The following is an 18,537-nucleotide window of genomic DNA, read 5'->3' as shown; positions in this document are numbered from 1 at the left end:
CGTGGGCCCTGAATGCTTATAATGGAGCCTTTACCAACACAGGTAGTGACGCACTTCCAGCACGGAATGTGTGCACCTACGCCACCCCCCCTCTGCCATATTGGATATTTAGGTGCCCATTTTACACCTGTAAAACTGGTGCAAGACCATCGGATTTTACATGGCAGCTGTCTCTCATTCTGCCAATACATTTCACACCTAATCTGAGCCGTCTTTTGTCTCCACTAGTCCTATCACCATCTCGTCTCGTTTTGAATACCTCTTAATGTCTCTTCACTTCTTTTGTTCCCTCCCCAGCCCTGCCTTTCGATCTATTTCATTTCCTTTCCCATTTTGAAAAAGGGTTAGACCCGAAACGTCGATTCTAATTTCTCTCCACGGATGTTGCCTGGCCTGCTGAGTTTTTCCAGCATTTTCTGTTGTTATTTCGGATTTCCAGCATCTGCAGTATTTTGCTATCGGATTTCTCAGCCAATTTGTTTAAGCTAAATCTTCACTTTGGTCATTCAGAACGGATTGGCCTTTGGAAAGAAGTAAGTGATAGCACAGTTACACAGCGGGAAGCAGAAATAGGGATAAAAAGATGATCAATGCAAACAGCATCCAATGGAAACCGTGTCTAGTAGAATGTGATCTGACAGTTAGGGGTGAGACACAAGCCAGCAGTTGCTGGTGGAATCGAAGAAAATATTACAGCTTGGTCTGTTTTGGATTATCAGTTCTTTTCTAGTTAGTACTACTATATAGTCCTAAAACTTTCTGCATAAAAAAATGTTTAAAAAAAATTGCCTATGTATAAACATTTTTTTTATAGCTCTCTTAAAATTTGGCACTAAACTTCTGACACAGTTATTGCATTTCGGTAACTTGTTTTCTAATCTTGCATAATCTGTGTACTGCATACCAGCATCAGTGTCCAAAGGTAGCAAATGAGGTTCCATAATTGAATTACACAAACTATTTGCAATGCAAAATGAATAAGGAAGTACATTTTCTTTGAAAGGACGATTTCATTTTTTCTGGGGTAAGCTGGTTTAACGGGTGAACGATGCAGTGTAGTAAAAGTAATGGAATGCTTCAGGTTTCAGTGAACGTAGATAATGATGCATAGTTTATTATCAGTCAACTAGAATCGAGCGTGAAGGGTATAAATCAAATGTATGCGTACATAGTATGTAGATCCCAGCACCTACCTCCTCTACAAAAAGTAAAATATCTTGAAGTGAATTTGATTTGAAATATGGCTTAAGTCAAGTCAAGAGTGACTGAATTGCCACAGAATACGATGAACATGAAGACTGATGGTAGGGCTAGACAATGATTCTCCACATAGTGAGCTTCCACATTACAGGTGGGGCACAGAAGGAACAAGTGAGAGAGAAAGGCCAGCACTCAAGACAACTGTGCCTATTTTGATTGCGTCTTACTGGGACTAAGTGAGCTACCTACTGCCTCAATCATGAAATTGTGTGATGCAGATGTTACCTTAAAAGGGGTAAGGGTGTTAAAATGCACATTGGTGAAATGCCCGGGTATCAAGCTGCTAATCTGTAGTTATAAATGCATAATAGTAAACTGCATACCGCTGAAATGTGTAAAAAAGATTATTTATCAAGGAGAACTATCAGAAAAGTAATATTATCGAAGAATGAGAGAACATTTTTGTGACTTTTGTGAAATTCTTTTTCACTACATTGCAAGCTAGATAGAACTTGCCTCTTCACCGATGATGGGGGTAATTTTAACTTTTATCGCTGGGCTAAAAAATGGGTGATAACGAATTGGCCACCTGTTTTACACCCCGCCCGATTTTCTTTTCCATTGATGGGTGGCAAGTACTATAGTAGTTATCCATCATACTCCTCAACACTGGTAACAGCACTCAATAAAACTGGAGCATTTTCACTTAAGGACATTAAGGAAAAGTTCTGGATGGCCGTGTGCCCAGTCAGAATGCCAAATCAAAATGGTTATTCTAGTCATGAACAGCTGAAATAGGTGCAGCATAAACATGAACAGAACCAGGTGTTAAACCAATGCTCAACAAATGCTGGAGGAACTCCAGAATATGCAGGACATCATGCAAGATAGAACTAACTGACTTAATAGAACACCATTTTAGAAGAACAATCTCCATTTTGTCTTATGAGCTGCATTAGTGGATACCTTGCGGGGCCTTATCAAGGTACCTACCAGTTGGGATGGGCGATCCTGATTTAATAGTCTTTCAATAAACAGGCAGTCAAATAGAACATTGTTGGGTCAAAGGGCCCATTATGATGAGGCATTCTGTGGTAATATTACAAGGGCAACTGAATTACAAGTCTGTGTAATGGGGGGATTTTAATTTCCCAGGTATTCAATGGTTCAATGGTAATACATATAGGGCTAAAAATTCAGTTGGGCGCCGTTTGGGGCGCCAAGCTCGCCTGGGCGCCGGAATTACCGCTGCGAGCGGAGCCACTTGTGCCATCCGGATATTCAGTTTCTGCGCCCCAAATGGAAGCGGGCCGCTAATTGAGGCTTCCCGCGCCCCGCTTGGGGCGCTGAAACTGAATATCGGCGCGCTAAGGGCCGCAGCGCCACCCGCTGCGGCACGGCAGGCTGCGGTACTGCAGGCCTTCCTCCCACTGTTAAGGGGGAGGTGCCTGCAACAGCGCGATCCCCGCTCACGAGTGCCGGCAAATGAGCCCGGCACCAAGGAGAAGTGCCGGGCTCTCGGGAAACAGCCGGCAATGCCGCGGGGGGGTGGTTTAGGAGGCCGGGGACGGAGGTGCTGGCAGGCGGCCGCCGAAAAAGCGGCCGGCCGCACCTCCACCTCAACTAGCGCCACTACCGCCACAGGTAGGCCCTGTGAACTGGTCGCGATTTGCGACCGGCATTAAAGAGGCGGGCGCGACCATATATGGTCTTCGGGGCGGGAGCGGGGCGCTGCGCACACCGATGACGTCATCGGTGGCGGCGCAGCGCTACAGGCTAACGCCGCCATTAGCGCCCCGCTAAATATCGCGGTAGGTGTGGCCAGTGGCGCTAAAGCCACTGAGTGCCCTCTTTGGGCGCAAACTGGTGGCGCAGGCCACTGAATTTCTAGGCCATAGTATTCAGTGTAGGACAGCTGAAAGATTTGTACATATAAGAAACAATTGTTTTGCTACACAACATGCTAGTAAGGAACTAAGAGTAACTGGGTACTGGCCCTAGTTTTTAGTAGTGCCCGCAATGCGTTTCAGACCTCCACGTGGGGAGGAGGATGTGGGGGAACACCTGGGCTACAGTGACCATAATATTATTAGATTTAACTTGGTCAGCCAAACCAAAGCTGCTGAAAATGTTATGCCAATACCAAATCTGAAGAACGTGTCATTTTGCAAAACGGGCAGATGACTTGAACCAGATTGATTGGGCAGTCCTACTAGGCAGGGATAACAGCAACACTGAAGATAATTAGATGCATTCAAAACCATCCTTATGCAAAATGAAGCCATGTATATCCATAGAGTTAAAGGGCATACAGTAAAAGAAAGCCAAATTTGCTAATGGGTCATGTTCAATGACAAATTAGAATTAAGCAGAAGTATTTTTACAGATGAAAAGAAAACAGCTCTCAGGAGAACAGGGATAGGTAAAGGCAACGGAAGCTGTTATCAGAGCACAGCTGAGAAGATGATAGCGGATAGCTGTAGCAGTAACAGCAAAGTCTTTTTCAGCTATGTTAGAGGGCCATTGACGGATTCTTCAGGGCTGAATTGGGTGGTGTTCCAGGATATGGCAGTGGTTTTGAATGGCTTTCTTGCATCAATCTTCACTACAAGATGACCCTGAGTTACCAATAATGCATCATAGGGTTGATACTAAAATTGAAACTGTCACAAGTGCATGTAGATATAGTTCTAGTGAGAATAAAGAACCACAAAACAGATTGGGCTGCTGGCCCTGATGGTATGCACTCGAGGGTGCATAGAGAAATGTGGTCTGCGATCATTCATATGGACTGGACAGAGGCCCACATAATGCCAATATTTAAAAAGGGCAAAAAGTCAGGAAATTGCTGGCCCATTAGCCTAACTTTGATTGTAGGCAAGTGCTAGAAGGGATCATACACTGTAGGATCATCTTGACAGAGAAAGGGATATTAGAGAATCTCAATAGGTCTTCTGGAAAAGAAGCTCATAAGAACATAAGAAGTAGGAGCATGAGTAGGCCATACGGCCCCTCGGGCCTGCTCCGCCATTCAATAGGATCATGGCTGATCCGAACTTAGACTCACGTCCACTTCCCTGCCCTCTCCCTGTAACCCCTTATTCCCTTATCAGCTAGGAAACTGTCTATCTCCGTTTTAAATTTATTTAATGTTGCAGCTTCCACAGCTCTCTGAGGTAGCAAATTCCATAGATTTACTACCCTCTGAGTGAAGAAGTTTCTCCTCATCTCAGTTTTGAAAGGGCAGCCCCTTATTCTAAGATTATGCCCCCTAGTTCTAGGCTCATTCATCAGTGGAAACATCCTCACTGCATCCACCCGATCAAGCCCCCTCACAATCTTATATGTTTTGATAAGATCGCCTCTCATTCTTCTGAATTCCAATGAGTAGAGGCCCAACCTACTCAACCTTTCCTCATAAGTCAACCCCCTCATCTCCGAAATCAACCGAGTGAACCTTCTCTGAACTGCCTCGAGAGCAAGTATATCTTTTCTTAAATATGGAAACGAAAACTGTATGCAGTATTCCAGGTGTGGCCTCACCAGTACCCTGTATAACTGCAGCAAGACTTCCCTGCTTTTATAGTCCATCCCCCTTGCAATAAAAGCCAAGATTCCATTGGCCTTCCTGATCACCTGCTGTACCTGTATACTAACCTTCTGTGTTTCATGCACCAGGACCCCCAGATCCCTTTGTACTGTAGCACTTTGCAGTTTCTCTCCATTTAGATAATAACTTGCTCTTTGATTTTTTCTGCCAAAGTGCATAACCTCACACTTTCCAACATTATATTCCATCTGCCAAATTTTTGCCCACTCACTTAGCCTGTCTATGTCCTTTTGCAGGTTTTTTATGTCCTCCTCACTCACTGCTTTCCCTCCCATCTTTGTATCGTCAGCTCATGTCTCATCAAACTGGTTGAACCTTTTGAGGAAGTCAAAAGGTTGGTGGATGTAGGTAGTCTGGATGATATTGTGCATTTTCAAAAAGCCTTTGATAAAGTGTCACACAATACTTACTAAATAAGGTTGCGTCCTCTTCACCCAGACAGCCACTGGGGCACGTGCACATAATTACAAACTCAACACAGTTCCAATCAAATACGTGTATGAAAGAGTTTAATATGAGTAATGTTTTCTTCTTCTAAAAGTGCATCAGATCTGAACAGGTATTTGAGGGCTTATACGACTTTATTTAAAATAATATGTACAGGACTGTTATAAATCTGTAAAACAGAACATATTTTTCAGTAAAAGTGCTTCTCTTTTCTGTCATGAAATGTGATTATACCCCTACCTCAGTGTCCAAAATGTTGTAGCAAATCCCTCTTCCTGTTACATGAATTTGAACTGCAGAAAGGTACTTGATAACTATAATGGTGATAGTGGAAAATAGAAAATCTAAACACAGAATTCCAACTGAGAAATTGCTAAAACGATAAATAAAAATAAACCTTTTTTTTTTACAAACTCATGTCTGGGAATTGTTTAAGACTGGAACTCACTCTGGTGGTTTCGATTTCAGAGTTGTCTGAACTTTACCCCCATGGTTTAGAATATCACCTGAACCTTGAGTGTGCTAGAACCTTGTAATGCACTTCCACCTTTCACTTTCTAGGCAATATCCAGGCTATGGAGTTCTGATATTTAGTGAAATAAAAATATATTACAGCACATGCTTACTGCAAGTATAATGTAATGCTGCACTACCGTAAGAAGGAAAAGTGTTAGGAGTTATTTAGTTTCCAGGCAATAACTTGAAGAGATGTTAAAATTCCAACATCTGTACCATCTCAACGATTATGGGTATAAATGGCAATTTTGAAGAATGTAGAATGCTGACTTACTTGTAGATCCTGATGAGTGCCAGTGACTATAATTGAATCCATCACTTGGTTGATTTATAGTACTGCCACTGGTTACTGAGACAATGTCTAAATCCGAGCCTTCTCTAGCTACAGGACTTGCCTGAGGTAACAAAGCAAAAGTAAATTATTTGTTCTGTATGCAAGTCAGTAAATATTTTTTGAAGTGGAAACTGTTTGCAAGTATCATCTAATTACTGTGACTCCATGGGTAGTAAAGTGTGCAATTATTCATTATTGCTTCACAGCAGCTTATACCATATTATTTCAGAATTTTCTTCTATAAACAGTTAAAATTTCTGTGCCAACATACTGAAAATTAACCCTTGAATAGATCCCAACTAGAAACCTCCCATTAGATCCATATGAGAAGTACATATTAAAGTCTACATAGGCACCAGCAGAGTAAAAATATAGGGGGAAAAATTCAGGATCGCCCCGTTTGGGGCGCGATTATCGGCCAGGCGCAAAGTTTAGCGCCTGGCGCTAATTATCGTCTCCAACTGCAAACTTGGCTTTTATCGCCCCTGGAGGTGATTGGAGCGCTAAATCAGGCGCTTCACACCTGTCTCAAGGCGCAAAGGCCGAGGAGTGAGGCATTAACTCAGAGCGCTGGCGAAGCTCATGTAATGTCAGTCAGCGATGGAACACAGACACAATGTCGCCGGCCAGTTCTTAAAGAGGATTGGGTCGATCTTGCTCTCCATCCACACCCTGCCCATTGCAGCCTTGAATCTCGGCCTGGAGAGACCTGTACATCAAATCTGTTGGAAAGAACAAAGGAGAGGCCCAAGGAAAGAGCTCAATGCAGCCCCCATATTCTCTTTTAAATCGATGCAAGGAACATTAAATCAGAAAGAACCTGCAAAGTGCTGCTCAGTACCCAAAACTACTCAACACAGCTTTGAATATCTCCTGCAGTCTCTCTCTCTCACTCAGAATGCGTGGTGCAAAAATTTCGCAGACAAAAAAAGGCAGGAAGCGGTCGCCTTTAAATAGCGCTCCCCTAGTCCCTTCCTGACTGCAAAACGCTCCCCTCAACCTGTCGTTGCTAGCAGCAGATGGTAAGACAGGGGGCGCCACTCAATATCCGGTCCGGGTCACTCGACTGACGTCACTATCTGCCGGCGCAGAAGATCGTGGCGGTAGTGTTTAGTGCTGCCGCAAAATGTCCAGTTAATTTTGTGAGCGGCGCAAACATCGCCGCGCACGGGCGCTAGTTGCTTTGTGCCCCATTAGCACCCTCTTAAGGCGCTAATGGGAGGCGCAAACCAACTGAATTTTCCCCCATACAGAATAAAAAGAATAATCACTATACAATAAACTTCATGTAATAAGTGCATTCGGACAATAAATATTTAGAAGCAAAACTGCACTAAGGATTAACAGTGAAATTATATAATATCACCTTAGTGTCAGAACCTATGCCATTAAACTGGCTTAGAACTGAGGCAAGTTCTTACCACGAGTTGAACCCGGCCACCATTCAGTACTTCTGGGTCCAGCTCTGGCAGGAAGTGATGACTGGAAAACCAAACGAGAAGCAAACATAACAGAATAAGATTAACATGCTGGTGTAAATGCTGAATTATTGAAATGCACAATTTTGAATTATTGTTAACACATGATTTGGAAAGAATACAGTATCAAAATAAACACAACCTTATATACAACCTTTAACTAGAACCCGATTACCCATACATGGCACAAATTAGTGGCGCCACATTCTGTCTATAACACCAAACTGGTCCACTTTCTAGTATAAACATGGAATGTTACTCATAACCTTCAGAAAGGTCAGTAGCAAGTTCACAAAGCAACATAATTCTGTAGCAATATTATTTGTTGAAAGTTTTATTATTTCTTAATTCTTCTATAATCATTTGTGTCCTTTCTAATGTACCACAGTACGTCATATAGACCGAGTGCTTGCAACGAGCTGGCCAGTAAAAACACAAATTATTTAATTCAATGCACTGCAAATATATATAAACACAAAGAGTTAAAGTAGGAAAAGTCTCACTTTGTGTTACTGAACTGTATTTATTGCACTAAGAAAACTTACTCTAATTGAAATAGAAAGAGTTATTAAGCACAAGTATCAACTGATTAGTCAGCATGATGAAATGATAGATTCTACTGCAGTCACTAACTTCCTCACATTTATCAACTAATCCTTTGATTCTTTGAAGAGGTAACAGAGAGTGTAGACAAGGGTAATGCATTAGATGTAATTTATCTAGATTTCCAAAAGGCCTACGATAAGGTACCACAAAATAGACTAATGAATAAGGTCAGAGAATGTGGAGTCAGGGGGCAAGCAGCAGAATGGATAGTTAGCTGGCTTCAAGGCAGAAAGCAGAGAGGAGGGGTAAAGGGTAGCTATTCACAGTGGCAGAAGGTAAAAAGTGGAGTCCCACGAGGATCAGTACTGGGACCAAAGTTTTTCACAATTTATATTAACGATTTAGACTGGAATCAAAAACACAATTTCTAAATTTGTGGATGATACCAAATTTGGGTGGATAGTCAATATTGAGGAGGACAGCAACATATTACAAGAAGACCATTAATAAACTTGCAGAATGGGCATATAATTGGCAAATGAATTTCAACACAGATAAATGTGAAGTATTACATTTTGGTAAGAAAAATAAGGAGGTCACATATTACTTGGAAAATAAGAATCTAAATGGGATAGAAGAGCAAATGGATCTTGGAGTACAAATACACAAATCACTAAAAGTAGCAATGCAGGTTAATAAGGCCATAAAAAAAGCAAACCAAGCACTAGGGTTTATTTCTAGAGGGATAGAATTGAAAAGTAGAGAAATTATGCTAAACTTGTATCATACCTGGGTTAGACCACAGGGAGTACTGTGTGCAATTCTAGTCGCCATATTATAAAAAGGATATAAAGGCACTGGAGAGGGTGCAAAAAAGATTTACAAGGATGATAACAGAAATGCAAGGTTATACCCATCAGGAAAGAATGAACAGGTTGGGTCTATTTTCTCCTGAAAAGTGAAGGCTGAGGGGTGACCTAATAGATGTCTTTAAAATTATAAAAGGTTTTAATAGAGTAGACACAGAGGCCTAGAAATTGAGTTTGCGCTGCGCCAGGGCTTTAGCGCCGGAAGTTAGCGCCGGCGCTAAGTCCCTTTGCGCGCGCCAAAAATTCAGTAGCGCCGCGCCCAAACGGCTGCCGGCGCTACTGAAGGGTTTTAGCGCCTGAAAACTGGCGCAACGCGCCGCATTGCGGCGCTATTCCGGCGCTGCGGCGCCCGCTGCGGTGCGGCAGGCTCGGGAAGTGCAGGCCTCCTCCTTCCGTTAAGGAGGAGCTGCCTGCACCCGGCCGCGGCCCGCGCAAATCTCTTCAAAAATGAGCCCGGCACCTCGGACAAGTGCCGGGCTTGCATCTGTTCCGGGGGGGGGGGGGAGAAGTCCGGGGAGGGAGCTGCGGGCAGGCGGCCGGCGGGAAAGCGGCCGGCCGCCGTGCCTCCTTAAAGCGCCGGTGCAGACTCCGGCAACACTCGTTTGCCGGAGTCTTAGTTGCGGCTGCCACTGGCGAGGCGGCCGCAACTGAATTTCGGCTTGGGGCCGGGTTACCACGGCAACCGGGACGCTGCGCACACCGATGACGTCATCGGTGCCGGCGCAGCGCTACCGGTCTACCGCCGCGGAAGGGCCCCAGGCAATTTAGGAACCGGCGCCAATTGCAGCGCTAGGCCCTCTAGCGCCGCAAAATCGGTGCTAAGGGCACTGAATTTCTAGGCCAGAGTGTGTTTCCACTTGTGGGGAAGAGCAAAACTAGAGGCCATCAATATAAGATAGTCACCAAGAAATCAAATAGGGAATTCAGAAGAAACTTCTTTGCCCAGAGAGTGGTGAGAACATGGAACTCGCCACCACAGGGAGTGGTTGAAGCAAATAGAGTCATTTAAGGGGAGGCTAGATAAACATATGAGGTAGAAGGGAATAGAGGGTTACGCTGATAGATTTAGATGAGGAAAGACGGGAGAAGACGGGATGAGGAAAGACGGGAGAAGGCTCGAGTGGAGCATAAATGCCGGCATGGACTGGTTCGGCCGAATGGCCTGTTTCTGTGCTGTGTATCCTACGTAATCCCCATTACTTTCAAACTAACAAATTAAATATATTAATGCAGACTACAGTGCACTTTCTATATTTATAGAAATGGCATTCAAAATCCATGATGTAGGAATGACTTCTACTTTCCTGCATAATTAGTGGTATGTACACACATGACTATAAAAGCACTGTTTGAGTATTGTTTGACTTGAGTCAGGTATCTTAGCAGTGTAACAACATTTATTTTTAAGTACTAAATAAATGCAGTCCTTCGTGTCCTTTTAAAGTGTAATAAGCGCCAAAGAAATTGACTGATGCTGATTAAAGGTGCACTTTTATAGAATAAATCTGAGATTACTCAGGTGCTACATAGTAAAGATAAAACAGGAACCTCATACTTGAATACTAGTGCCAGATCAATATGTAAATTACACAAGTATAACAAAAAATGAGTTACATTCTGAATAACTGAGCAATTATTCCTTTGGTGAAAATTCAACAAAATTTTTGTTAAACTGGCAGTTTAATGTATTTTCACATAATGCATGACTGACATTCGATGTGCTCTGTTGGGATAAATGAATACAAGACAACAAAAACATACACAGTAACAAAATGCACATGATCGCTTCCAAGAAGCCTGAGGGGTGCCAAAGACATTTTATACAGCGTATCTAATGGCTTCTCAAGACCAGTTATGGCAAGCATTCAGCTGCAGGAAATTGTGAAAGAAAAGTTATATTCTGAGTTCTAGCTTTAGGTTAAGAATCAGTGTGGATAGGGTGTAGTTTGGCTACTTATTTACCTCCCCCACCAAGAATGATGGTCTTTCATAGTTTCACCACATCCTACTAGCCCCCTGTAGCCCCAAACCTTGTTTACTCAGAATTACAGTGTGCAAGAAGAGAAGTTGAAGTTACCCAGATGTAGATTCAGGGCACACACAAAGAAAGAATCCCTTAAGAAGGGCAATCTGGCAAATTCATGTGAAAAATAAACTGGAGTCAAATGAATGTGATAGAACAGAGGCGAAAATACTTCTAAGTCATCCCCAAGTATATGGAGCAGTATTCCATTCACTGTTACATTTGTTGCTGAATTCAATTTCTGACAGGGGTAAAGTAAATCTGCTTAGTGTCTTCATCTGAATTAGTTCTGATCTAGAATTGTAAAGCAAACAGATGCAAAGACATTAAGGGTATTATAGTTTACAAATCACATCTGCCAATATTAGCAAGCAAACCTTTAACACATTTGTATGATGTTGTCCACTATTTTAACATAGGTGTGACACATTAACACCTCCACTGAAACAGCAAAGGAATATCATACAAACACGTTAAGAGCTTATCTGCTCATAATGCTAAAAGTTATTTCTAGGCTCATGTCTTTTTTTAAATTCATTCTCGGGATGTGGACATTGCTGGCAAGGCTGGAAATTATTGCCCATCCCTAGTTGCCCTGTGAAGGCGGTGGTGAACTTTCTTCTTGAATAGCTAGTGGTTTGTTACAACTGAGTGGCCACTTTAGAGGGCAGGTAAGAGTAAACAACGTTGGTGTGGCCCTGGGGTCACATATTGGCCAGACTGGATAAGAACAGCAGGTTTCCTTCTTCAAAAGGACATTAATGAACCAGTTGGGTTTTTACGACAATCTGACAGCTTTGTGTTTTTTTATAGATTAAAAAAACGAATTCAAATTCTCAAACTGTCATGGAGTGATCTGAACTCATGTTCGCTGGGTTATTAGTCCAGTAACATAACCACTACACTACCATACCCCATCATGAAATGTGGTTTACTTGAGCTAAATAGATCAAAGTTAGATGGAACTTTTAATCAGTCTTAACTTTTCTTTAACAAGTTATCTAACTTGGTGGATTTCATTGTGGAGATCTTTTTGATTATTTCAGATTTTCTTTGCTTGCACGGGAATAGAGTTCTTCCATGATCCTTCATACAGTATTCCTCAATTGTAAGTACTAAAAGAATTTATTTTGCCAAGTTTAAGAGAATGTGCTCGTTTCTGCAATAAACAATGTGCTTTTAAACAAATTTACAAATGCCAGTTCTCCCTTACCCTCACACTCATTTCAGTTAAATACAAAGTGGGAGAAATTGGCCTCCTTTGCGCCTCCCGTTAGCGCCTCCAGGGACGTTAGAGGGGCGCTACCGGTTTTGCGACCAGGCGCGGCGAGAGTACCGATGCCCACGGACTTCCCCGCAGGTTAGCGGCAGCGGTAAACCCTAACGCCACAATCTCCTGCGCCCCGGAGAACGTGACGTCATCCAGTGCGCAGCGCCCCGGTACCGTCCCAGATGCAAACTTGGCTTCCGTCCCCTGCAGCATCGCTAGGCGTCAACACCGACAGCTGCAGGGGGCGTTGTCACCACGGATGGCTGCTTGGGGAGTGGTAGTTAAAGGGATTGCTGGTGAGGTAGGTGAAAAATGTTTCATCAAGACTCTGCTTTTTTTTCTATTTTTCAGGTGCCGCGCTTGATCAGCCCTGCACTCTGTTAGAGTGCTTCGGGCTGATCGGCGCTGATCGGAGGTGCCGTCGGCGATCAGGGGATTCGTTTTCTTGCAGAACTTGCAGCAATAGCCCTTCCCTTTAAGGGAGGGAAGGAGCCTCTGATCCCAGCAGCGCTGCACTGGACATTGTGCAGCGCTCTGGTGCTACTTCCCCTCTTGCCTGGTTTAGCGCTCCAAGGTAAGTGGTAGCGCTTGATTTAGTGCTCCACTTCCCTCCTGGAGCGCTAAACCGGAAGTTCGTATCCGTTAGAATTGGGTAGCGCCCGGCGATACTTCTGCGCTCCCGCAAAAGTTACCGCCCCAAACGGGGCGCTACGCAATTTCTAGCCCAAAGTCTATTGCTTTGTTTAAAGTACTATGCCACATGACATTCTTATGAGACATGTGCATGATGTCCAGAAAAGGTTGCTGTCCCTTTAAAGCAACATCTGCCCATTTCTGCTTAAAGGGGAGAATCTGGTTAAGTGTGCCTTTTTGTTATTGTAGCGTGTTTTAAGGAGTAAGATTTACTTGGATCCTTTTCTGCAGAAGCAAATTTGGCTTGGCATATTGAACTGAAGATTTCTACAGTAGTAGCAGAGCTCTAATTTTAAAAGATAAGTGGATCTCTTGTGGGACTGCTCTTCAGCAGAGGCTAAGACGTTTTTATAAGGGCGGGAGCTTTATAGCACAAAACACATGGGCCTAGAAATTCGGTGGGCTGCGCCACCAGTTAGCGCCTAAAGAGGGCACTCAGTGGCTTTAGCGCCACTGGCCACGCCTCCCGCGATATTTAGCGGGGCGCTAATGGCGACGTTAGCCTGTAGCGCTGCGCCGCCACTGATGACATCATCGGTGTGCGCAGCGCCCTGCTCCCGCCCTGATCGCGATATTTGGTCGCGCCCCCCGCTGTAACGCCGGTCGCAAATCGCGACCGGTTCACGGGGCCTACCTGTGGCGGTAGTGGCGCAAATTAAGGTGGAGGTGCGGGGCGGCCATTTTTTTCGGTCGCCGCCTGCCAGCACCTCCTCGCGCCGCCGTCCCTGGCCTCCTGATCCCCCCCCCCCGGGCAGTGCCGGCTGTGTCCCGAGGGCCCGGCACTTCTCCTCGGTGCCGGGCTCTTTTGCCGGCACTCGCAATCGGTCATCGCGCTGGTGCAGGCCCTTCCCCCTTAAGAAGGGGAGGAAGGCCTGCAGTACTGCAGCGCGCCGTGCCGCAGCGTGTGGCGCTGCGGCACGTTGCGCTGCGATATTCAGTTTCAGCGCCCCAAGAGGGACGCGGGGCGCCTCGAGCAGCGCTCCGCGTCTTTCTTGGGGCGCTCCAACTGAATTTCTGGCGGGCGCAAGCGGCTCCGTTCACAGCGTTAATTCCGGCGCCCAGGCGAGCTTGACGCCCCCGAATTTCTAGGCCTGACAATGTCTTATAATATAAAAGGAAAATACTGCAGATGCTGGAAATCTGAAATAAAAACAGAAAACACTGGAAATACTCAGCAGTTCAGGCAGCATCTGTGGAGAGAGAAAGAGAGTTAACGTTCGATGACCTTTCTTCAGAACTGCCAGTGAGCTGTGGACTCCTGCTGGGCATCCCCAGGCAGCTTGCCGACGAAGAACATTTGAATTTGAGGCTGCTGTGTCGCCTATAGGTCAGGAAGGTATTGGCAGAAAGTGGAGGGGGGGGGGGGGGCGGGGGGAGACACGACCAGGAGAGGGATAGGAACAATGTCTTATTCTGCTGATGAGGAAAAGTTATGTGCAACAACGCTGTCTTTTTAAGGCCACAAATTCTAATCGCTGTGAATAGGCACATCCTAAAGTCAGTAAGAGGCTAATTCCTCTTATGCACATGCTTATGTGAATTACAGGATAATTCCTCAGGCACATCAGGGGGTCGATTACATGGTAATTACAAGAGGTGCTTGTAAATTCCTGGTTCCTTCCAAAACTCAATGATTAGCAGGAAATGACTCACCCAATGACAGCTACACATTAAAACCACAGGCCTCTGCTGGCCACCGCATGACCCCACCCTGTCCTGATCGCCCCCCTCTCCTGGTTACTCCCCTCTCCTAGTCGTTGCCCCCCGCCTTTCTCCCAAGACCTAACTGACCTACAGGCGACACAGCGGCCTCAAATTCAAAAGTTCTTCATCGGCGAGCTGCCTGGGGATGCCCAGCAGGAGTCCGCAGTTCACTGGTTTGATGTAAATGAGGCCTTAGGCCCAATATTGAGTGGGCCTTGAGCCTACCCACTCTGGCGTAGGGATTGTTCCAATAGAATGTTTTATGCTGTTTCCAGGCGAGTACTGTGGTATGGAAGTGCAGGAAGGGTGCATGTGTCTAATGAAAAAATTAGGAAAGAAGCATCTAAGATTTCACTGCTGAGACAGTAGCCTGGATTTTCTGCTTCCAGAGTGAGCTACAGAGCCAAGCTGACACCACACTTTGCTATGAAAAATAAAGTCAGCATGCACAACAACTTTAGTGCCATCACAAAGGCAATGATCTGCAGGAGAGCAGAACTAAGTACCAATGAGATCAATGAAAATAATGCAAAAATAGGGAGTGTGGTTGACTGAGAGGAGACCTGCAAATGATTTCGGGAGAACATAGGCAGTTTAGTAGATTGGGCAGATAGATGCCAGATGAAATTTAATGCAGAAGATTTGAAGTGATAAATCTCTGGAGGAGGAATGAGAGAAAATATACATTAACTTGTAAATTTTTAAAAGGAGAAGTGCAGAGGCCCAAATCTTTAAAAGTGGGAGGATAAGTTGATAAAGTTGTGGAAAAAAAACATGTGGATGTAAGGCTTTGTAAATAGGTGCTTGGAATACAAAAGTAAAGAGATAATGCTAATCCAATAAAAATCATTGGTTGGGGTGCAATTAGAATATTGGGTGCAATGTTCGAGTTCCATGTTAATCGAGCTGGCGATGGGTGGGGCATCTGTTATGCCCGCCTAGTGATGTCACTGGGGGGCCTGATCCACTTTGGGTTTCATTTAACTATTTAGGACGAGCTGCCAGTGCTAATCACACTCCCTTCCTTCTCTCCTTAGACTGAACTCTCTCCCTCACATATTCTGCATGACAACCTGGTGGTGCATAGTGCTGCCACTCATCTGCAACTGCTTACCCTTGCCACTCCGTGCTAACCCTGGTCTATTCCCCTCTTTTCAGAGCCATCGGAAGTCTGAGGAAAGAAACCCTCCTGAACGATGCACTGTTACTTGCTCTGGCCTTAACGAGCACCAGGTCAGAAATTGGCACCCTGTAGATAGTGGGCCAGAAATTCGGGTCCCCACGGGTGAGTACGCGCTGTGTACTCACACGTAGGGCCAACGAAAGTGCCGGTTTCATGCATGCACTGCACATGCGCTGGAAACCGGAACTTCCGTTCCCTTAAAGGAAGGGGTTCACAGTTCAAACGTGTGCGCCAGAGAGGCAGCGCGTACGTCTGGAACTTCCGATTTTTTTACAGGTTTCTCCGTGTGGGTAAGTCCCTAGCAGCTGTGCATGAAAAAAGCAGGCGCAAGGCCTGCTTTTAACAAGGTAAGAGGTTAATTAAGTAAAATTAAAGCATTTTTTCCACAGGTTTATCATTTTAAAATACTTTAAAGAAACGCAAGTTTATTTTTAGCCCCGTTAGAAACTTTTAATTTTTTCAAAAATTTTAATTTTTGTTCAAAATAGTTAATTTATGTAATTTATAGTTATTTTAAAAATGTGATTTAAAAAAAAAATTATTTGAAGTTTTACTTAGGTTTTGGGGCCGATCTCTATTCATAGGTTTGACAGGTCTTCCTGTCAAACCTATGAATGGAGATTCCCTGCTCCGATTGGTTCCCCATAGCCCACGTGATCCCAGGGGACGCTGCAAACTAACTGCGCCGCTGGGATACACGAGCACTGCACACCGGCAACTGGAGGAGGCCAAGGATCGGAATCCCACGCGGCCCCATAGCACAACGGCAGGCACGCTATGTAAGTGCAGGTCGGGGGCTTGCGCCTGTGGGAAGCCTCCGACCCGAATTTCTGGCACATTGAGTTATAGGAGTCTGCGCTTGATGAATCATGAACACAAGTGAGCAGGAACAAAAGCAGGTGGAAAGATTGGTGCAGGAAACAGCTGACTGGAAGGCAAGCTCACATCCTAGTTCTACTGCAAAGGACACAGATGAAGATTTCAGGGGCCCAGCCTTTAAAAGGAGGATAATTTTGCGTGCACCAACGACTCAAAGCATTTGGCTGCTGACCAGGGAGCATCTGCACAGTGTGTGACATCTGATGTGTGTTGTATAGGAAATCCACACATATGCAAAGCATTTATATTAAATCAATAGAAAGGTCATATCTGTAGGATAGTCACATCGGGGTAGAGTAGTTTGCACTGGTTTCATTCGTCTGAACTCGGCTAAACCAACGTAAAAGATAGAGGAATTTCAAGCACAAATTCTGTTCAGCGAAAATTGAGTTTCCGTGATCTTTTACGCTGGTTCAAAAAAATCGCGCCGGAAGCCGGCCCCGCCCCAGATCAAATTAATCAGCATGGTGAGTTTCCACTAATTTTGCCCGTTCGCGACCCTTCAAGGATGCTCTGCAAATTAAGCCTTTCTTTTAAAGGCGCAAAGGCACTAGTAGGCACCTTTTAAAAGTTTATGGGGGAAAAATTCAGTTGGTTTGCGCCTCCCATTAGCGCCTTAAGAGGGCGCTAATGGGGCGCAAAGCAACTAGCGCCCGGGCGCGGCGATGTTTGCGCCGCTCGCGAAATTAACTAGACATTTTGCGGCGGCGCTAAACACTACCGCCACGATCTCCTGCGCTGGCAGATCGTGATGTCAGTCGAGTGCGCAACGCCCCGGTCTGGATATTGAGTGGCGCCCCCTGCCTTACCGCCTGCCGCTAGCAACGACAGGTTGAGGGGAGCGTTTTGCAGTCAGGAAGGGACTAGGGGAGCGCTATTTAAAGGCGACCGCTTCCGGCCTTTTTTTGTTGGTGACATTTTTGCACCACGCATTCTGAGAGAGAGAGAGAGAGAGACTTCTGGAGAGATTCAACGCTGTGTGAAGGAGTTTTGGGTACTGAGCAGCACTTTGCAGGTTCATTTTGATTTGCCCTTCCTTGTATCGATTTAGAAGAGACTATGGGGGCTGCACTCTGAGCTCTTTCCCTGGGTCTCTCCATTGTTCTTTCCAGCAGATTTGATGTACAGGTCTCTCCAGGCCGAGATTCAAGGTTGCAATCAGCAGGATGTGGATGGAGAGCAAGATCAACCCTCCCCGTTAAGAACTGGCCGGCGACATTGTGTCTGTGTTCCATTGCTGACTGACATCACGAGCTTCGCCAGCACTCTGGGGTAGCGCCTCGCTCCTCGGCCTTTGTGCCTTAAGACAGGTGTGAAGCGCCTGATTTAGCGCTCCAATCACCTCCAGGGGCGATAAAAGCCAAGTTTGCCATCGGAGGCGATAATTAGCGCCAGGCGCTAAACTTTGCGCACGGCCGATAATGGCGCCCCAAACGGGGCGATACTGAATTTTTCCCCCATAAATATTAAAAAATATTTAATTTACTAAGAAACTGACTAATGTACACCGATAAAACTAAATGGTTCTGTATGGTTTCTTTTAAAGTCATTTTCAGTTATTTTAAATCCGGTTACTCACAGGGGGTGAACAAGACACTCTTACTAAAAATGCTTATTTTTTTGTGATAAACCCAGCTGTATTAATAAAACTGCACTCTTAAATACATCAAGGAATATTTTTTAATGCAAGGGAAAAAAATGAACATACGTTCTAAAATACGGCCCGATCATGTTGGCTCATGGAAGATTTTACATGTGATTATGTAAATGAGCTTGAACAGAAAC

The 18,537-nt window shown here is 44.8% G+C and overlaps 1 protein-coding gene across 5 annotated transcripts in view; it reads right to left on the bottom strand.

The window, feature by feature from the left end:
• lrriq1 (leucine-rich repeats and IQ motif containing 1) overlaps positions 1-18,537 on the bottom strand; it is a 223,927-nt gene that overhangs the window by 8,317 nt on the left and 197,073 nt on the right. For all 5 annotated transcript variants that reach the window (XM_086009304.1, XM_086009305.1, XM_086009307.1 and 2 more), the window contains 2 exons: positions 7,529-7,589; positions 6,048-6,168 (listed from right to left, as the gene is read on the bottom strand). In XM_086009304.1, the coding sequence (XP_085865430.1) occupies positions 6,048-6,168; positions 7,529-7,589 (182 nt within the window). The remainder of the gene's footprint in view (positions 1-6,047; positions 6,169-7,528; positions 7,590-18,537) is intronic.

Source organism: Somniosus microcephalus, chromosome 16 (genome assembly GCF_052327205.1).
Source record: "Somniosus microcephalus isolate GS21.2 chromosome 16, FLI_Smic_1.0, whole genome shotgun sequence".
NCBI lineage: Eukaryota > Metazoa > Chordata > Chondrichthyes > Squaliformes > Somniosidae > Somniosus > Somniosus microcephalus.
The sequence above is the reverse complement of the archived record's forward strand: the minus strand, read 5'-3'. Positions and strand labels throughout refer to the sequence as shown.